The sequence below is a fragment of the Oryx dammah genome, unplaced genomic scaffold, assembly GCF_014754425.2.
Source record: "Oryx dammah isolate SB20612 unplaced genomic scaffold, SCBI_Odam_1.1 HiC_scaffold_8, whole genome shotgun sequence".
Taxonomy (NCBI): Eukaryota; Metazoa; Chordata; class Mammalia; order Artiodactyla; family Bovidae; genus Oryx; species Oryx dammah.
The window spans coordinates 50,969,947-50,992,034 of NW_024070192.1; the positions used below are offsets into that span (position 1 = coordinate 50,969,947).

The 22,088-nt window shown below is 35.0% G+C and overlaps 1 protein-coding gene across 2 annotated transcripts in view; it reads right to left on the reverse strand.

The window, feature by feature from the left end:
- Positions 1-1,755: 1,755 nt before the first annotated feature.
- The window catches only part of MED13 (mediator complex subunit 13), a 99,872-nt gene continuing 79,539 nt past the window's right edge, over positions 1,756-22,088 (reverse strand). The window contains exons 19-30 of one of the 2 annotated variants that reach the window (XM_040244162.1): positions 20,501-20,690; positions 19,183-19,645; positions 17,801-18,020; positions 16,952-17,143; positions 16,546-16,769; positions 14,639-14,781; positions 14,205-14,363; positions 13,901-14,086; positions 11,407-11,555; positions 9,673-9,846; positions 6,081-6,181; positions 1,756-5,743 (exon numbers count right to left, since the gene is read on the reverse strand). In XM_040244162.1, coding sequence (XP_040100096.1) covers positions 5,611-5,743; positions 6,081-6,181; positions 9,673-9,846; positions 11,407-11,555; positions 13,901-14,086; positions 14,205-14,363; positions 14,639-14,781; positions 16,546-16,769; positions 16,952-17,143; positions 17,801-18,020; positions 19,183-19,645; positions 20,501-20,690 — 2,334 coding nt within the window. In that variant the 3' untranslated portion in view covers positions 1,756-5,610. The remainder of the gene's footprint in view (positions 5,744-6,080; positions 6,182-9,672; positions 9,847-11,406; positions 11,556-13,900; positions 14,087-14,204; positions 14,364-14,638; positions 14,782-16,545; positions 16,770-16,951; positions 17,144-17,800; positions 18,021-19,182; positions 19,646-20,500; positions 20,691-22,088) is intronic. The other variant, XM_040244163.1, reaches the window with a different exon arrangement.

Below are 22,088 nucleotides of genomic sequence, written 5' to 3' on the forward strand. Positions count from 1 at the left end.
GCTAGCAAAGTAATGCTCAAAATTCTCCAAGCCAGGCTTCAACAGTTCGTGAACCGTTAACTTCCAGATGTTCTAGCTGGACTTAGAAAAGGCAGAGGACCCAGGGATCAAATTGCCAACATCTGCTGGATCACGGAAAAAGGAAGAGAGTTCCAGAAAACATCTACTTTTGCTTTATTGGCTATGCTCAAGTTTTTAACTGTGTGGATCACAAAACTGTGGAAAATCCTGAAAGAGATAGGAATATCAGACCACCTTACCTGCCTCTGAGAAATCTTTATGCAGGTCAGGAAGCAACAGTTAGAACTGGAGAAGGATCAACAGACTGGTTCCAAATAGGGAAAGGAGTCTGTCAAGGCTATATATTGTCACCCTGCTTATTTAACTTATATGCAGAGTACATTATGTGAAATGCTGGGCTGGATGAAGCACAAGCTGAAATCAAGATTGCCAGGAGAAATATCAATAACCTCAGATATGCAGATGACACCACTCTTAAGGCACAATGTGAAGAACAACTAAAGTACCTCTTGATGAAAGTGAAAAAGGAGAGAGAAAAAGCTGGCTTAAAACTCAACATTCAGAAAACTAAGCTGTGCACTGAAGAATTTATGTTTTTGAATTGTGGTGTTGGAGAGGACTCTTCAGAGTCCCTTGGACTGCAAGATCAAACTAGTCCATCCTAAAGGAAATCAGTCTTGAATATTCATTGGAAGGACTGATGCAGAAGCTGAAACTCCAATACTTTGGCCACCTGATTCAAAGAACTGACTCACTGGAAAAGATCCTGATGCTGGGAAAGATTGAAGGCAAGAGGAAAAGGGGATGACAAGAGGATGAGATGGTTTGATGACATCTCCAACTCGATGGTATGAGTTTGAGCAAGCTCCAGGAGTTGGTGAAGGACAGGGAAGCCTGGTGTGCCACAGTCTATAGGGTTGCAGTCAGACATGTTAACTCACTGAACTGTACTGATTGCTAATTGTTTTAAAAGGTAGAGAATGACCAGATGTAATAAGAATATATATATTTATAATTTTTTTCTGTCTTCTCTTGACAGAAAAAAAAAATTAGAAATTCCAATGACATTCACACCTTTTTTAAAGGATTCTGTTTTTACTTCTGCTGTCAGAAATGACCACCAATTTTAAAATGAGCACAAAAATTTTGGGATTTGTCCTTACTCAGGTTAAGTTTGGACAAAAATATTTAGAACAGTTGCTTAAACAAAATCGGCAGAGCTATTTTTCAGCTGGTTGTTTATATGTGAACAACACTTCTCTGGAAATTCTCTGGTAGTCCTGTGGTTGGGACTCCACATTTTCACTACTGAAAGCCTAGGTTCAATCCCTGGTCTGGGAACTAAGATCCCACAAACCATTCTGTGCTGCAAAAAAAACAAAAACCAACCAACAGACCTCCCACCCACCTACTTTGTTTATGTTTCAGTAACACTTATGTGATTTTATATAGTACAGAACTAAGCTTTCAACTTCAAGGTAGCTTGTTTAGACTAGGAAACTGATATGAAACTGATCAGCCTAAAAGGAATATATATGTATAAATATAATTTTCCTGTATATTATACACTGATGTATGATTAAAATCTTTTATAGAGTAAAACACTTCAAAGAAATTAAAAGCTCATCAGTTTTTAGATTGCCCCTTTTCATTTATAAGTGGCATAAAAATATCACTACTCCTTTTTACATGAATTTAAGATGGAAATATTTTCAAGAGAATGAGACACCACAATGAAGGCTTCATGAATAATTTATTCCATTTGAAGTTTTTTTTGTTTTTGTTTTTTTTAAAAAGTATAAACCTTTTCATTTCCTCAATCACAATTTGTACAACTCAGTGTTATGGCATTCGGCAGCAATAGTGTTTGTTCCTTATTCTTTTTTTATCACGTTAAAAAAAAAAAAAGCAATTGGACCATATTAAATGTCACTGCTAAACAACTTTAAAACGCCCCTTCGTAAAGTGACCAAGCTATTTTGAGAGAGTTGATGCTGACATGTCCAGTAACGACATTACAATTTATAGTTTAAACTCAGTAACTTTAAGGTCCACAAATCCAGTTTACTCTGAAAACTAAAGCTATTTTAAAACTTCATGAATACATCAACCTGAGGAGTATTTTAGGTCCCAAATCCAGTTTTAAACTAATACTCCACAAAAAAGAAAACATATATATATAAATTTAAACCACAGTTCTGGGCCCATTAAAACATCAAGAAAAACTGAATGGTTAAGATTTTCTAGCAGACTTTTTTGAGGGGTGCAGGGAAGCAAAAGAATTTTATGTCAAAAACATTTTTCCTTAATTTAGACAAACTAAAGTCTTAAGAGGAAACCCAGACCAAAACATCACTCATGCAACGGTAAATGTATTAATAGACTGATATGTGATGCCACAGTGGATGAGCAGCAAATTATATGATGCAACAGCATTTACAAACTTCATTTTAATGTCTTCAATTTGAACATTTTAAATAACGCAACATAGTATTTTGATATTACAGTATTAACATAGTGCTTGATTAAAGATCTGCAAATCTTTGTAGTAACACATTAAGTTAAAAAATTACCTCAGAAGGTAAATATGAAGACGAAAGGAGAATATTTTAATACAGTAATCTGTGCCATACTGACAAGTGAGTACGAATACAGCTGAGGATAGTTGACTAAGTAGTAAGAGCTTAATTTTTAGTGGTTTAAGAAAAGTTAGAAAGATTTAAAAATTACAGCTACTTTTAAAGTTTAAGGATTACATATAAGTACACTTGGTGGCCTTCTGGCCAAACAATAAGGTGTACAGAAATTTATTCATACAGTGTTAATTCACAGTCCTGATAACTGAATGGCTTGCATAAGAAAGGTATGGCTAGATGTTTCTCACTGGCTGGAAGCAGACATTATATAACTAATCCTTTAAAATGTCAAAATACTCAACTCCCACCCTGCTTTGTAATGGATAACTGCACAAAAAAACAGACATTAGCACTGTAACAAAGAAGTCATGGTGTTGGTGATCAACTGGTATAAAGTATATTACTTTGCTTACCTATTTAAACAAAACTTGTCTGTAACTACATTAGTAAGTCAGATCCATCATCCTGCACGAAGGGTTTTTTTTTTTTTTTTTTTTTTGTGAAACAAGTTTCCTGACCTTTTCGAATGGCTATTTAATAATTTTCCATTTGAGTGTAAATTTATATATGAAGGGAAGAAAAAAATCTTATCAGTAAATCTTATATATTTGGGAACTATTCCTTGATTACCAGATAAAAAGGAATCATGTAACGGGTTCCTTTCTTATGGCTCCATATAAAAGAAACTGTCAGGGAATAATTTTTAAAAAATATGTTTTCAAACGAGGTGTGGTTACTATAGATTAGTGATTTTAAACAACTCAGAGTATATTTTTTAAAGAGTCACTAGAGATAATAAAATATATAAAAAAGAATACCATTTTAATACAAATTTCAAATAAGCATCTTTCCCCTCAAATCTCAGACAAGCATTTTTTTAAGTACAGAACAAAACATGCCAACATAATCTGTAGTGTGTTAGCATAATTTAAGAACAAATGCACAGATGTGACCTTTAAATTTTCATTTCAAAATAGGCTGACCACTGGGATTGCATTATAATTTTGAACAAATGATTGAAAACCTTTGTTACCAATTGTGTTTTCTCTATAGGAAAAACAAGACTTGCTAATGTTTTAATATACACAATTTGAAGAAGTTATATTTTTCATAAGAAAGTGATATTTAAGCTAAGCATATAGTATTTACAAAACAAGTTTCAGTTAAAAAAAAAATAACAAAACATACCAAATTACAGTTTTGTAAATACAATCCATTTTGTCCTTGTAGAGAATTAGTGAACATACAAATTCAGAATTTAGCGAGACTGCTTCCAAGAAAGACAGGTAGACTTGGCGACTGTGAATTCAAGTCAGCTACACAGGTAGGAGGCTAACTTGGACTCTCTTGTGAGCAGCACTGTAGAAAGGATTTTTTTAAGGGGATAAAGGCTGCATAAAAGCAGTTATCTTGGCATGTGCAAACAAGAAAAGGGAAAGCTGTACTGAAGGAAGGGGTGAATTAAAGTCCCTAAAATTCAAGTCCCTTCTTTAGGGAGGTGAGAACCTCCTTGGCATATGCCCTGCCTTTTCTGAGCTGTGTTGTAGAAAAGTACAGACTCTGGTGTTTGGGACTGCCATCTCCAAACCAAGAAAATTAAATAAATAAAAAAGGCAAAAGGAAACAGGCTAAGTTTAGAAAATGGTTCTTTAACTAGTGGAATAGTCTGAATACCAGAATTCACTGAGATCTATTTACACCACAGTTTGATTGCACACATACACCCATACATATGCATACTCTCACACACATTCCCAATCTTTAATTAAAAAAAAAAAGTCAAACAATCAAGAGTGACTGCTCTTAAAATAATTTGTAAAATGCCTAGAGCTGGGCTAAATTTCAACCTATAGCAGATCCTGAAGATAATTTTCATAATTAATAATACTCCCATGCCTAGATGTGCCACTGTTAAAACAAACAAAAAATTTTAAGCCTGTAACATTAAACACCAAAATTAGTTTAAGCATTCAGTAGCAAATGTTTTTCTTGTAAAACTAAGTTTCTTTCACTGGAAATGGCCTGAAATATTAGTCATAGCCCTAAACCATAGTACAAAATATAACTGAAGAATTCTCATTTTTATTCTAAGTTAAACCACCTAACAATATCACTTGTATATTGCCATCATGTTATTCTGTAAAGGTGTGATCGATATAAAATGTTGTAAGACCCGGTACCTTTTCAATTTATAAACACAGTGAACTTCATTACTGTACATGTACTCTGCAACTACAGCTTAGCTGTAAATCCTCCACACACAATGGTATGGACATTATTTCCCCTCTATCCCCATTAAACTGTACATCAAGACAATACAAATTTACTGTCCCACCCACCCCCTTACAAAAAAATAATACTCTAAAAGCAACCCTACTGCAACTTTTTAATTAAGACGATTACATATATTTTAGACCAATTGCTTTAAAGCAAGAAGGCAGTATAAACCTTCTAGGAAAATTTTTATAAAAGAGGTTAAGAAATATAAGACAATTTATACATTTAAAAACTTACAATAAATAAGAGATGCAGGCATTTTTGAATACTAGATACTATAATCCAATACAAGAACATCTTGATGTTCTGAAGCCATATGTTGAAATTCATTGTTCCTCATGTTTCCTTCTCCATGCTTTTAATATTCATTTAACATGACTGGGTACTATGGCTCATTACTTTTCACAAATACTGTGACTGGAAAAAAAAGGTTAATTTTGCTACGAAAATGTTATAATACGTTGTGTATGATCAGTCATCATCCTAAAGAGTTCAGTATAGTCAATGAAAAATAACAGGGTTATCGCCCCTCCCCCCAAGTCAAAACAATATTTGTTGAAGTAATAAGAATTAGACCCCATCACAAATGACTTTCACTGAGAAGATAACTGTAACTTAATCTTGCAGCGAAACCTTTTTCCTTGTTCTTTTCTTGCACAGTTCCATCAAATGAAGATCACAGCATATTCATGATAAAGTTATATAACTGATTCAGCACCACAAAATGAATTGGGAGACATGAGCGTCTGTCCTGGATTGCAGGGTCACAGGTTAGCCAGGAGAGTGCATTGTACTGTTCCAAAACAAACCTGAAAAGCAAGTAAACTAAGTCAGTCATGTATGTACCTGCATTGTAAATTTTGGAAGCAAATTCGAAGATGGCATATAAGATTAAAAGTCACACAAACAAAAAGTTAGAGCATGAAATGAAATAGAGGGTCTTAGGGAGGTTAAAGAAAACTGATTTTCATTAACCTTGTTCTCAGAGGTAGATTACATGTATTAGAGGGAAAGCACTCCTTCTGAATGATAAATAATCCAACTAGGGACCCAAAGGTGACACCGCTGTGAACTACTGCCCAATGAGGAGAATACGAAGGGTCAACGTGGTGCTCTTTCCAAGCTTAGTGGTGAGAAGAACTGTACCTGAGGACATCTGAAGTCTGATTTGAGTCAAGTGGGTGGGAGTGTTTACTGTGAAGCAGCTCGTCAGATTGCACTGAAGGCACGTGGAGGTGCAAAGAGGCCTAAAAAGTAACAGATAATCGGTCAGCCAAATGGAAAAAATCTGTTGGTTTTACCTTATTTTCCCAAGGTCTCTTCCTTGATGAAATATATTTTAGACTTATGTAATGAATGGGAGCCACTATAAACATGGCTATTATTCTTGTTTAATTCATTATATAATTTTTAAGTGCATAACAAAATTTTTTCAGTTTCATTGCTTTTGAGGCCACATAATAATCCTACAAAGAGGATTTCTAATTATTTTCTATGTGTACCTGCCTACATGTGTAAAGTAAACGTTTAAGAAAGCACAAAACTGATAAACCTGAGTACAGTCTCTATGTAACACAGACTATGTAAATTAACCTAGGTCTAGTGCTGAAAAAAGTACTGTGCTAAGTAGCTTCAGTGAGTGTGTGACTCCTTGCGACCCTGCAGACTATAGCCCGCCAGGCTCCTCCGTCCACAGCGAATTTTCCAGGCAAGAATACTGGAGTGGATTGCCATGGCCTCCTTCAGGGGATCTTCCCAAATCAAGGATCGAACCCACATCTCTTATGTCTCCTGCACTGGCAGGTGGGTTCTTTACAACTAGAGCCACCTGGGAAGCCTGAAAAAAGTACCAGGAATAAGCATATGCAAATATTTTACCTATAAAGCTATAAATCTTAAGCAGAGCTACTTTCAGTGGCTGGATGAAGCACAAGCAGGAAATCAAGATTGCCAGGAGAAACATCAATAACCTCAGATATGCACGACACCACCCTTATGGCAGAAAACAAAAAGGAACTGAAGAGCCTCTTGATTAAAGTAAAAGAGAAGAGTCAAAAAGTTGGATTAAAACTCAACACTCAAAAAATGAAGTTCATGGCATCCCATCCCGTCACCTCATGGCAAATAGACAGGTAAACAATGGAAATAACGACAGACTTTACTTTCTTGGGCTCCAAAATCACTGTAGATGGTGACTGCAACCATGAAATTAAGACACTTGGTCCTTGGAAGAAAAGTTATGAGCAACCTAGACAGCATATTAAAAAGCAGAGACATTACTTTGCTAACAAAGGTCCATCTAGTCAAATCTATGGTTTTTCTAGTAGTCATGTATGGATGTGAGAGTTGGACCATAAAGAAAGCTAGGCGCTGAATAATTGATGCTTCTGAACTGTGGTGTTGGGGAAGACTCTGGAGAGTCCCTTTCCTAAAGGAAATCAGTCCTGAATATTCATTGGAAGGACTGATGCTGAAGCAGAAGCTCCAGTACTTTGGCCAACTGATGTGAAGAACTGACTCACTGGAAAAGACTCTGAGGCTGGGAAAGATAGAAGGCATAGGAGAAGACGACAACAGAGGATGAGATGGTTGGATGGCATCTCCCAACTCGCTGGACATGAGTTTGAGCAATCTCTGGGAGTTGGTGATGGACAGGAGGTCTGGCATGCTGCAGTCCACGGGGTTGCAAAGAGTCGGACAAGACTGAGTGACTGAACTGACTGACTGAGCAGCTTAGGTAATACAGTGGACAGATGCATTCTTTTGCCCATTCACTTTCATAGTGGAGGCTTCGTAACAACTCATACACTCACTTAGGTATGGCAATGAAGAGTAGAAGAAAGGAATATGGTCTTCTTCTGTGTACAACTATAAAAGGTACTATTTCATATTGAGATGCGCTCTCCTCTACAATTGCAATAATATGTATAAAATTTTGTGTTGTGTATTTAGAAATATAACCAAAAATGTTTCAACTGCCCACGGGCCCTTGATTTATAAGTTATAAGCAAAAGTCTCTCATTTGGCAGATTACAACAAATAAATGAATGTAATTAGTAGTAGTGCTCTAATTTCAATGATAAAAAGATTTTTTTAATCATCTAGGTAACAACCTTTTAACCCAAGACAAGAGAAACATACCAAATGATTTTATTGCCTATGGTATAGAAATAAAATGGAATGTATGAAAAAAAAGGGTGAACAAAATTATGGTAAGTTATGCCTTACCTGGTAATTCAGACCAGAAGTCCTAATCTTGTTACACTGTATCTGAGGGTGAATGCCCACTTTACACTATCCTCTCTGCAAATAAATATTGAGTAGAAAAGAATCTGGATAGTCCCTTGGACTTCTTATAAAGTGGTGTTTCTTAAAAACATGTTCTGTGAAACACTATTATTTGCTGCTGTTTTTCAGAGCTTTTAATGTGTATGGTAATAACAAAAGAGAGAGCAGAAAGCACATGGAGCACTTCCTAAAGGAGCAAAGAACCCTTTGTTTTGTAGAAACTCCAAGGATTACTACAGAAGTGCAGAAATCCCCCTGGGAATACGTTCTTGTAATGAGACACAAGACCACTACACATACACTGGAAGGTGTAGAAAAGTCTTATGCTAAAACTATTACCTTGGCCAATACTCTCTAAATATATTATCTCACTAACAGTCAATTCAGATCAACAGCTCTTGTATTCTTCATGAACGTGCTACAGAAATTCACTGTTCAATCAAAATGTCACTAACTCGATATGTGAGCCAAGGGAATCAGATTTAATAGTAATAGGCTTAAAAGACAGCAACAAGCTTATTGGTTCAAGTACCGACTAAATATAATCCTAAAAACTAAAGTATATACTATTCAACTTTTACCCTACAAATAATCAGTTGGCAAGTAGTTAAGTTAGCATAATTTATGGAATAAACAAGTCAACTTCTGATGGGTTTATATAAGAATAAGTGAAATCAGATCTGCATTTGTTATTTTGGAAAAGTAGTAGTAGCAGCAGGAACAAACTCTAGATAGAGCTTTCACATTTCATTTTACCATTTTATGATTTATCTCCACACCTTGTTGTATCACTTGATAATTAATTTGTTTTGATAAAATAAGTCACTATGGGTCTAAGAATACCATTACTTGAAAACCACTGAATAGTTTTAACACAGGAATTTACACAAAGCTAGCAAGCTTTTTTAGGGAGGTAGGGAAGTGTACCTAAATAATAAACATTTTTACAAAGATTATGACTCCTTTAGTTCTCAAAATAATGATGCATAATAGGAGTATACTATGATATAATTCAAAGAATAACATTACATAATCATTAGAAGATCCAGATTTTAATCAAGTCTACTACCAATTTATGACTGTAGACAAACAATTTTTTCTGAACTTTTAATATGCTCACTGAGAAAATGAAAAGGTTAAAGGTATTTTAATATAAGGTTTCTTCTAGCTCTAAACTCTAAATGTGCAGCTAAAAATAATTAAGAGCAAGGGTCTCAGATAGTCCATTTAAAGTTATTTAAAAGTTTAAACTTAATATAAAGTTAAGAATTAAGAGTTGTTTCATAATTATTCTCTTTGTTATTTTATCTAGAGAATTATATATGACAATGCATTTAAGACCTTAGACAAAAGCTAAAGACTTCAAAACATCACTTCCATACTTCTTAGGACTTAAGTGGTCAATCAGCATCACTCAGGAACTGGCCAAAAAAAAAAATAAGAGCAATACCTTAAGAAAAAGGGGACACTGATATTGTGCTTGAGGACATGCTGACCAGAACCAGTCAGGTAAGGGACCCGCTTTGGCAGTTGATACAAAGTAACCAAGGGCCAATGGTTGCTGAAGAATATTAGTTACTTCATCATGAGATTCTGTTGAAAGTAGTCGATCAGTACCTTGACCCTTAAAAAGACAAAATTAAAAATGTGTTAATTCATTTACTATAATAGCTATAAATATAGAATGGTTTTTTACTATCAGTCTCATTATCTAATTACTTCAATTTAAAAAATACTGAAGGATATTTTAAAAAGTCAATTTGCTATGTATCATAATTAGTAATAGCATTAAATAAATGAATTTTAAGAGTTTTAAGAAAATATACTATTTTAACAAGTTTGTATTATTATGTCAAGCCCATGTTCAGCGTGTGAGTGTGTGTATAAATCTTTGTAGCTGACTCAAAAGTACAAAACATTCAATGAACTTTCTAACTTATTTCCTAATACCCTCTCAACTAATTCATGATCGTATCCCGATCCAAAAGGTGGACTGAATTTATCTTTGTTCATGTAGCACTATCTATAAAATGCAATTAAGAGATTTGGAAGGCATTATAGCAATGCTCATATCCTTTAGACTAGTTAACACATTCTTTGCTATTTATTTTAAGGAAATAGATAAAAAGAAAACTGATATATCAACAGGAAACATTCACTGCAATTATTACCTACAACAGAAAAAAATAAAAGATTTAAGTGTCTAATATTTGCAGAGTGATATAACAAACTAGATAGTATTGCTGACTCAATGGACATAAATTTAAACAAACTCAGGAGATAGTGAAGGACACAGGAGCCTGGCATGCTGCAGTCCATGGGGCTGCAAAGAATTGGACATGACTTAGGAACTGAATAGCAATGAAAACAAACTATGGTAAAGGAACAGTGTAATTAAAAAGCTGCTAAGGGAATTCCCTGATGGTCCAGTGGCTAGGACTCAACACTTTCTCTGCTAAGGATGCAGTTTCAGTCCTGATCTGGGAACTAAGATCCCACAAAATTGGTTCTATTAAAGTGGTATGATTATTGGTGCTTTTCCTTATTTGTTTCTTTTTTTCCATCATTTCATTTCTTTCCAGGTAAAAAAGAAAAAGGAAAGGATGCAAAGTAAGGTCAAACGAAGATCCTTCTTTAAACATTATGTAAACATATGCATATTACAATAATCAAATAACCACTATATGTAATTTCATTCAAATAATGATGTTATTCAAATGAAGCTCAAATAGTTTTGAGTTCAAACAGAAGGACAAGACAGAATGTTTCTGTAAGTGGTAAAAATAAAAAGGGGAGGGGTCGGTGTTTTTTCTATTTTTATGGGAAAATCACTATTTCCTTTATGTTCCTTGTCCACAGCTCTGAGATGAATGGCAGCTCTTAGAATCATATCCTGTTTCTCAAATAATCTAATCCTATTTCTACATAGAAGCTATGGTGAAGTGGCAGGAAAACTAAAAGAAGGATTAATGCCAAGTAGTCTAGAAAATACAAAGTCAGAGAAAGCAGCACCTTAGAGACCCTCTTAATAATGTACAACTCTCTGTGGTAGAAGTACATGAATGGACTGTTTTAATTTTCTTGCTAATTTTCAAGGGAAAAAAGTGTTCTCTCTCATTGATATAATCCATTACTAAGTTAATGAATGACATTTAGATAAACGGGACTTTTATAACAGGGTTACCTTGCCAGCATCACCGCCATGGGGGTAATGAGATCCTGGAGAATGAACAGGAGATCCCGTTGGAGATGCAGGAAGGATATTAATGATATCAGGGTCAAGATCATCTCCTGTGTCTAATAAATCAAAGATACCCATTCCATCTGCTCCATCTATGAAGAAGGAAGAAAAAATTAAATACTCCCTTTTGCATATCCCATGGTCATTTACAAGAAAGGGTTAAAACAATAGATCTTAACCAAAATGAGATAATTTAATCAATATTTATCGAATATCTACCATGTGCCAAATATTGTGATAAGAGTCAAATAATCAACTATACATAAATAAACATGAGACTGCTTTGAATAATGGTCCCTCCCCAAAATGCCCACGTCTTAATTCCAGAAACCTGTGAATATGTTATGATGAAGAACTTTGCAGATGTGATCAAACTAAAGGTCTTAAGATGGGGAGATTTTTCTGGATTATCCAAGTGGGTCCAGTGTAACCAAAGGGGTCCTAATAAGAGGGTTAAAGTATGCTTAGAGTCACTGAAGATGTGACTGTATTAACTTGCTGGCAGTGAAGATGAAAAAAGGGACCATGAGCAAGAGATGTACATGGTTTCTGCTGCTGCTGCTGCTGCTACTAAGTCGCTTCAGTCGTGTCCAACTCTGTGCGACCCCATAGACGGCAGCCCACCAGGCTCCCCCGTCCCTGGGATTCTCCAGGCAAGAACATTGGAGTGGGTTGCCATTTCCTTCTCCAATGCATGAAAGTAAAAAGTGAAAGTGAAGTCAATGAGTCATGTCCAACTCTCAGTGACCCCATGGACTGCAGCCTACCAGCTCCTCCGTCCATGGGATTTTCTAGGCAAGAGTACTAGGGTGGGGTGCCATTGCCTTCTCCAGTACATGGTCTCTAAAAGTTGTCAAAGACAAGGAAACAGATTCTCCCTTAGAGAATCTTAGAAAGAATCAACCCTATAGATAGCTTGACTTTATATTGGACTTCTGACTTCCAGAACTGTAGGAAAAGAAATATGTGTTGTTTTAGGCCAATAAGAATGTGGTAACTTGTTACAAATAGCCACAGGAAACTAACACAAATGCTGGGAATGAAAACGTATTTAAAATGAGACTAGTCAGAACAAATTCCTTAATTCTTTATTATTAAAATATTCAAGTTACTGTATACACATTGAAAGAGGAGAATAATTATTACCCATACTTTTGACTTTAGAGATGTGCCATTTTCTAAGGTAACTCAGAGCAACAATGGAATATCACTTATTTTCTCTTGTACTAAAATGCAATCTATACAAGTACATCTAGAAAAGTTATAAATTACTATATTATTTTGGTAAATCAAAACAGAAAAGAATATAAAATGACCTGCAAAGTTTACATACAGGTAACTCAACAGTATGTACATAAACTGTACAAATATTTTACAACCAATGTTGCCTTTTAACAAAGGTAAACATCAGGGACTTCCCTGGTGGGCCTGTGACTAAGACTGAACTCCCAATGCAGGGAGTCTGAGACTGATTCCTAGGAAACTAGATCCCACATGCCACAACCAGGAGTCCGCATGCCATAAGCAAGACTCAGTGTAGCCAAATTAATTAATCCACTCAAAAAATAAGTAAACATTTATGGGATAATTCACAGCATTAGTTCTGATATCAACAAAGCAGAAGAATGGTATTAGTCTCCTGTAGCAGTTTAACAAATTTCCACAAACTTGTTTAAACAACGAACATTATTTTCTTCCAGTTCTGGAGGTCAGAAGTCTAAAATCAGTTTTACTGGGTTGAAATCAAAATGCTAGTCATTAGGCCAAACATCTAGGTACAGGAAGGGGTATGCTTTCCCTCCAAGGCTCCAGGGGAAAAATCTGTTCCCTTGTCTTTTCCAACATCTATTCCTATTTTTCTTGGCTCATGCTCTTTCCTCCATCTTCAAAGTCAGCAGCAGTCATTTCTCTCTGACTCTGCTTTCCTCTGTTCCCACTACGCAGTCCTCTCCTCTTTTGTGTACAGTCCAATTTCTCTTTGTCTCCCTCTTCTATGGATATATAAGGTTGCGTTTTGGGTCCACCTACATAAGCCAGAGTAATCTCTCCATCTTAGATCTTTACTCAGATCTGCAAGTACATGCATATACATTAAGTCACAGGTTTCAGGAACATACACAGGACGCAGATGTTTCAGAAGGCACTATCCAGTCTATAATCAGTCAGAATCACCCAGATTTATTTTATATTTGCAAACCTCTAGAGAACAATTTGACTTCCCTGGTGGCTCAGATGGTAAAGCGTCTGCCTACAATGCAGGAGACCCAGGTTCTATCCCTGGGTCGGGAAGATCCCCTGGAAAAGGAAATGACAACCCTTTCCAGTACTCTTGCCTGGAGAATCCCATGGATGGAGGAGCCTGGTGGAATATAGTCCATGGGGTCGCAAAAAGTCAGACACAACTTCACTTTCACTTTTCAGAGAACAATTCACTTACCATTGTTGGGATTGAAAGCTAAATCTAAATTTTCAGTGGTATAAGTAGCTGAAGCTACTTGCACAGAAGCAGAAGTTGGAAACACAAGTATATGAGTACAGGATGTATCCTGTGGGGTATTAAGCTGAGACGTCTGCATGTTTAGAGTGGAGCTTCTTCCGAATACAGAACCAGTTGACACAGAATCTGAAAAGAAAATGAAAGGTATTTTTTTCTTTTAATGAATGAAGAATTAATTTTATATAATACTTAGAAACTTAAGTACATAAAGGATTAAATCTGACATAAACTAAAGATAGCTAACCTGGCATAATAACAAAAGAGCCTTGGGGTTCCATTGCTACCAAGCAAGCACTGAGAATGCTAGGAGAGTCTGCAGCAGATATACCACACATTCTACACATGTCTTTCAGCCTTTTACTTAGAGACTGCAGGTTTCGACGACTCAGCAAACAGCTCCAATCTGTGGGTATCAACAGTAAATAATAATAATAATAATAATATCCAAAGTAAAAGCACTTTGTTACCAACCTAGAGAACAAACATTAAAACATAATGGTTTTGAAATTAATGTATTCCACAAAAGTCAAGTCAAAAGTCTATTACTGATATGTCTCAACATCTTTTACCCCCCTAACTTCAATATATGCTGATAACAGTATCTACTGAACACAGGATGAGTTGACTAATAAGCAGAAAAAGGATAAAACTGGAAGATGACAAGAATAGCAAATTTACCTTTTAATTCTCCATGACCAATCCTTCCTAGACGGCCAATTACAACTCTCCATGGCAATGAACTCATCTGTACAAGTCCTAAGCACCATTCCCAAAGTTTCTGTAGACCAAATCTTCTAGCAGATCCTTTTTTCCGACGAGCTCTGTTGTATGGAATAGAGACAGTCATAAATATTTCTAAAATTCCTATGATGACATTTCAAAAGAGCTCGAATTTGTGAAAAATTGGTTCCTTCATTTTAATGCTTGACATTTTTCTACAACTCTTAAATAAGAACACATATAAAATTACAGGTTTGGTATGCTAGTTTACATTTTGTTTAATACATGCTAAAACATATACTTAAAATTAAAAAGCATTCACAAATTATCAAAATTCATCAGAAACAGTGCTCTACACCAGAGACTGGCAAGCTTTTTCTTTAAAGGCCAATACTTTAAGCTTTGCAGGCCATCAAAACTCTTCTGCAACAACTCAACTCTGCTGCTGCAGCATGAAACAGACAACAGTTACACAAATAAGTGTGGCCAGATATGGCCCCAAAACTGGAGTTTGCCAACCTCTGCTTCATACGTTAAATTGAAAAATATCGAACAAATCCCCCCATACTTCTCACAAAAAACAATGCTGTTTTCATGTCCTTTATAAGGCAAGTACATAAGCACTCTCTGGAGAGCAATAGTAGCTATCATTTGTTGAGTACTTACTATGTACCAAGTAGCATGCCCAATTAACTTATATGTAACACCTCATTTCATCCTAAGAACCCTTATAAGGCAGATAAAATTATCCTCCTGATTTTACAGAAAAGTAAGCTATAGCTCAATTGGGTAAAGTAATTTTCTCAAGATCACACAGCCAATAAGCCAGGATTGGGATTTGAATCCAGATCTCTATGACTCTAGCACCAGACTTCTTAATCATCATCTCACCTTTACTTTCAGTAAAATGGCAATATACTATCTCTGTATTGGGAAGGTAGTATTATTCTTTCTCTATTCTCATTCTCATCCTTCACAGATCAAAGTTTCTATATCTGTTTCTTCAGTGCCACTATACCCAAATAATCAATTTTTTTTTAATATAACCAATTTCTGGCCTTAAAACTACAGCATGTTTATAAAACAAAGAAGAAAATAAAGGAGAGAACCAAAAGTGAAAGACTGAAAGTTATTTCATGGACTTTTCATGTTCTCTTAAGGAATGTTCACTAGCTTTGAAATATGGTATCAGTGTGTCTATTGAGTGATAACTCAATACAAGGTTCATCTGTTGTAAACTATTAGTCACAGTCTTCATGAATAACTAGTCATGATACCTAACTACTATCAACAAGAATTCTAAAGAGGGCCACCATTTTCAGAATACACTCCAATATTTAAATAGTAGAATTTTTAATTGGTGTTTAGTCACTAAGTCATATCTAACTCTCTGGACTGTAGCCTGCCAGGTTCCTCCATTCCAGGGATTTCCCAGGCAATAATACTGGTGTTGGTTGCCATTTCATTTCCCAGTGGATCTTCCTCACCCAGGGATCAAACCTATGTCTCCTGCATTGACAGGTGGATTCTTTACCACTGAGCCATCAGAGTAGCCCAAAATTTTCAGTGAATAAAGTTAATTCAGTTTATTAGGGACTGTATCTTAGATGGTACATGAGAAAAATAAATGTTCTAGGATGCATTACTGGATTTTAAATTGCAAATGACCTTCTATTTGTTAGGCTAAAATCATTACCTCAAGGTTTATTATATACAATTTAGGGGCTTTAATCTCTTTTTAACAGATTAATCAAAATTATTAATTCTCTTACATAATACAATATAAATATTCACTATAAAAGAAATGAAAAGTACCCATAATCCCAAGACTTAATATAATGACACATTTAAGAAAATAAAAATACCTGTTTGGGACATCAATGTTAATGATACAAGTTTCTAAAAGTTCTCCATATAGATCTGTGCAAGAGGCAAGAATCCATCTTTGATCATGTGATAAACAGTAGCCCACGAAAAGAACATTATATTTCTGTCCAGCTTCCCCAAAGGTTTCTCCTAGCTCTGTTTGTTTATCCTTCACTGGAGCCAGGATAAAAGGAGGTGTGTAAAGTCGAATACACTCTGGTCTCTGTAGAATAAAATGTTAAGTTACTATGGCACCATACACATGCAGAAAAACTTTTTATTGAAAATAAAAACCCATTACAAGATAACTGGAAAATAAGAACTAAAAAGAAACCTGCACTTAGTTTTGCATAAAATCATACAAAGTAGTCATTTAATAACTTTGTTTATGGAAAACATACTTACATCAGGACTTTTAAGAGCTGTTTCCATGGCTAAACCTGGACCAAAACCAGTCAATGTTTTCACATTGGTTGATGTTGGAAGTGGTCTCCGACACTGGGTAAAGGCCGAAAAAGCCAGAGATTTTAAATGCTGGGTATAGATTTGTCTATCTTCATGCTTCACAGGTTGCAAGAGGTACTGACAGGGAACAATCTAAGAATTAAAGGCAAATAGTACAAATGTTAAACTTTTAACGAGATAAAAAAAGAATAGTAGGTTTAAAACTCTAAAAAATTTTTTAGAAAATTTAAATAGAACCTAAGTAAAATAATAAAGAATTATACTTTCTTATGTAGTATATAGATTTTAATACTCAATTATACTAATGAGTTATGTAAAAATCTTTAAACATTTCTACATAGCAGCTATACTGATTAATACTGCCACTGACTGCCATAGTCCTATTGTAGTCTATAAAGAAATAATTCAAATTCTCTGCATACAACTTAATGTGGTTAGTTTTTCTCTACTTTTACTTTATAATCAGTCTTATTTAGAACTCTAGCTTATATCAGTCCATTCTTGATTTTCTTATTTAATCCAATGAATTTAAAAATTAGATTACATAGAAGTAACACAGGAGAAACATTTACCCTACTTAATGCAATCTTTTTATTCTCCATTATTATTGTGGTATGACTGCAAGTTTATCTTTTATAAACTCTCTAAGATTTCTAATACAATTTAAAACGAAGTCAATAAAATAGAATCTGGCTTTTAGAAAATCAATCCAGATATAGGATAGTAGCTGTGAAATGTCTATCAGGACCAAATTGTTTTAAATAAACTTGTAACATTTATCATTCTTACCTGTACAGAAACAGTATTCTTAATATGAGGAGGAAGAGTCTGGACCATTTCCAGAAAACATCGAAGTAACCCCAAAGTCCATACATTAGAAGAATTAGTGCTCTCATCTTTATTTTCATATGTAAAAGGGTCAATTATATAAACAACAATTGCAGGTGGATAAGTGATTGCATGTGAATCACCATCTGTGGGGATGCCCACTTTGTCCCGATCCATTGTGCTAAAATTTGAAGTAGAAATAAGACAGTCAGGGAAAAATCCGTACTCTACCTTCTTAAAATAGCATCAAAGGAGGTTCTTATCCTCTCCGCACTTTGGGGGTGGGGTGCTATCGAGAGCCTCTCTAAAAATGAGGGACACTGTTCCAAAGAGAATCATGAATGTTCACAATTTCATGGTATACAAAGACCCTTAGCATTAAGAGGTTTGCAATTAAAAGAAACAGAATTCTTAAAACCACAGAGTATAAGAAATATTAGACAGCGTAGTGCTTATGTGTTAAAACTGACACAAAAGTTAAATGAGCTGCCCAAGATCACAAGGCTGTCTAGAGGCAGAGGTAGACCAAAAAGAAACCAGTTTTCCAGACTTAGTCAGTGGTCTACTACATTTTTAGAAAATACACATTCATTTCATACTTCATAACTTCACTGGTGATTAAGCTTCATTCTTTGATGGCAGTGTGAGTTTTTAAAACTCCAAATCTATAGATATTAAAGATAGAAGGATCTATCTGGGTAATTAAGAAGTTTGTTTTTAATCACATTTATAACTTTGGGGAAAACTGCAACTGAAAGACATAACCAGGCTCAGGCTAACCTAACCTATAAATCAAAAGGGAATACCTTCTTCATAAAAGGTACAGAGCTGTCATCATCATTGTTGTTGTTATAAATAACTAATGTGATTGGAAGCATTTTCTGAGGCACACAATGTACATTCTATCCTTCTGCTCCCACTTTCCAGATAAGAAAACACTGGCTCAAAAAGGTTAGGTAACTTTCCTAAAGTGATATAGCCAGTAAATGACAGAGCAAGATTCAAACCCTGGTACAACTCTTACGCCTCTGAACAGGGTCATTTGATAGTGACATAGATTACTGGAGTGATTTGCACAGGCAACTCAACTTGACAATTATGTCACAGAATAGACTCAAACATCACAGGACAACTGGACTAGACGGTTTTCAGGGTCTTCATTTCCACTCTGAGATTCTATGATCAAAGACTTTACAAAGAGTCTTCATTATAATTTTACAGGTAAAATATTCAACATTAAAAACTAAAATTTCAAGGGTAAGATCAAAGGCTCTTCTCTATTCTTACTCAGACAGAAGCGGCATATATTTATATTTCTGCGAAATTAGTATATTTAAAGATACCTTTCAGACACATCAGGATGTGCCTGAGTGGGAACTGAAGCCGACTCTCCAGAAATGCCAGCTGTTTGTAGAGCTGATGGAGGTTGCCCTCCTAGCTGGCTATTCGGAACTGTACTTGCTTGTGTAGACATGGATCCCGTAGCACTACTGTTCATAGTGCCAAAAGGTGGAAATGAAGGTAGTTTATTTGATGACATTCCACTATTCAAGCTGGAGGACAACGAAGCTGAAGCTGAAGTCGTAGTCAAGGTTGAGTTAGCTGTGGCAACTGAAGACGACATGGCAACACCTGAAGTCACTGTCCCGGTGCTGCTCACTGTCGATGCTAGGGCGGCAGATGGAGTATTAGCACTGCCAGTACTTGTCATCTGAGGTGGTGTGACCAAAGGCTGACTTGTAGGGGCAACTGAATTTGGCTGGGAAAGTAAAGAGCTGTCCAATGGCTGGGAAGCGAGATAAGGACCTAAAGAAAATAAAAACAAGCAAGATAGTTAATTCTTTATTTCACTAATTGCTTCTTTAGTTACTATGTGAATAATAATTAGTGGATACTTTTTCAGTAATTACCCTCTCCCTAAGTTTCCTGGTAACAGGGTAGTGCACACTAGCTTACTATTTCTGCTAGAAATTGAAAAAAATGAATTCTGAGTGGAATTGAAAACCACTTTCAATTGAAAAACCAACAGATACAAAATAAAAAAATGATTTCCATGAAATATCCAGCAAGTTTTCATTAAACCATTCACAGAGTTCCCTGGTCACAAGTTGAAAAGTGACTATACTGGGGACTAATTCAATATAAAACAGAGGGGTTCAAATGATAGGAATGTCTAATGAGGTTCAGTGTTTTGGTTCTGTGTCTCTTTGGACTGTCTAAAGTAAACCCATTGATATTCACTTAAGGGTTTTAAAAACAAGTCTCAATAATTGTCATTTTCTTAATTCTAACAAAGAACTATCTCTTGATATTGTAGAGGGAACTAAAAGTTGTTTTTATCTCTAAACCATTAACAAATCAAGAATCTCAATGTTAATAAACTTAAACAAAAAACACATATCTTCCTACTTGATAGGAGCCCTACTGCAGTGATCAAAGTTTTTTCTGTAAAGGATCAGATAGTAAATATTTTTGGCTTTGCAAGTTAGACAGTCTCTGTCACAACTACTTAGCTCTGATTTTAATAGCACAAAAGGAGGCCCAGGCAACCTGTAAATAAATGAATGGCTGTGTTTCATTAAAATATTATTTACAAAAAGTTGGTGGACTGGGTCATACTTTGCTAAAATTGGCCTTATACAATAAATATAAATTCAATACCTAGGTCGTATCTGCAGACTTGTGCATAAAGCTTGAGTTTAGAAAATGCTTCACTGTTACCATCAGCTGCCTGAGAAAACCATTCTGCTACCAACTTTTCTGATAATTTCTTTGATGCAGTAGATCCAACTCTCATGATCCCATCCGTCAATAATCGAGAAATAGGTCTATGTTGACCCAATCGACAACACTATAAATATACATACAGAAATCAGAATTAGTGAATTTGCTATAGTTGTTTTTAGTACATATCATAAAATAAAGCACTGAAGCTATTTAAAAAATAAGCTTTATCATTTATAATTAACATTTGGAATAAAAATATCAAGAGTGAAACAGTGCCATAGGTCTTCATGCTTTTTACATTAGAAATCCATTAAATTTCTATCAAAGTTATCTCCAATGAAATAAAACACCTAGATAATAATAATAGCACTAAAACCATGTACTTTGAATAACAAAAACTTGCAGAATACAGAAGTAACTGAGTATAGATCTGCAGCCATTTTAAGTCATATAACTATTTCAAATCATGTATATAAATGCAAATATCCAGCTCTGCCTCCAATTCTGCTGGCCACTATGGTTTGTTATACGAAGTCCAAATTCAAATAGGTTTGCAACACTGGGTTACGAAAACTTATGACAAAGAATTTCTTTACTGTAAGAATTTCAAAGGCTTTAATAATCTAACATGTATAATGAATCTCTAAAAGGTAAATAGATACACAATGTCTCCCCAAACCTATCTAACTATGTAATTTTTTTCTCGGAAGATTTTGCAGGACTAGTGTTCTAAGTAACACTCTTTGGAAATATTTACTTTTATAAAACACACTACAGATATCTTGCATTAAGCAGAATATTAATGAGGAACTAACCTGGCACAAAATAATGATTCAGATTGTAAAAGAAAATTTAAAGACTAGACTTCCAAGTATTTGTAGGAAAAGGAAAATACCATCGGTCCTTCATATCCTTAGGTTCTGCAACCACAGATTCAACCAACCAACCATGGATCAAAAATATTAAAAAAAAAAAAAAAAAAAAAGTTTCACAAAGCAAAACTTGAATTTCCCACATCTGCAACTACTTACATAGTATTAAATACTGTAAGTAATCTAGAGATGGTTTAAAGTATAAGTGAGGATATGTGTAGATTATATGCAAATACTATGACATTTTATATAAGAGACTGGGCATCCATAGATTTGGATACCTGCAAGGGGTCCTAGAATCAATACCCTCAGGATACTCAGGAATGACTATAAAATGAAGACTTTATGTTCCAGAGTACTTAAAATTTATAATCATTGCACTCAATGATTGATACAACCTAAGAATTATAACTTAAAAGACCAGCCAAGAATTTCAGAAATAAAATGAGTCTTAGAGAGGCCTATCATAGCTGTATACTTACTATGAGCAAAATAAGGACTAGAGTCACTACCTGAGGTCCTGCAGAATTAAGACAAGAATTCTTTTTAAGACTAGAATTTTAAAAAATGGAATTTTTTTCCTAGCCATTTAACAACATTACCCTTTCTTTCAGAAAAAGATTATCTTAAATGGGATTATACGCATACAA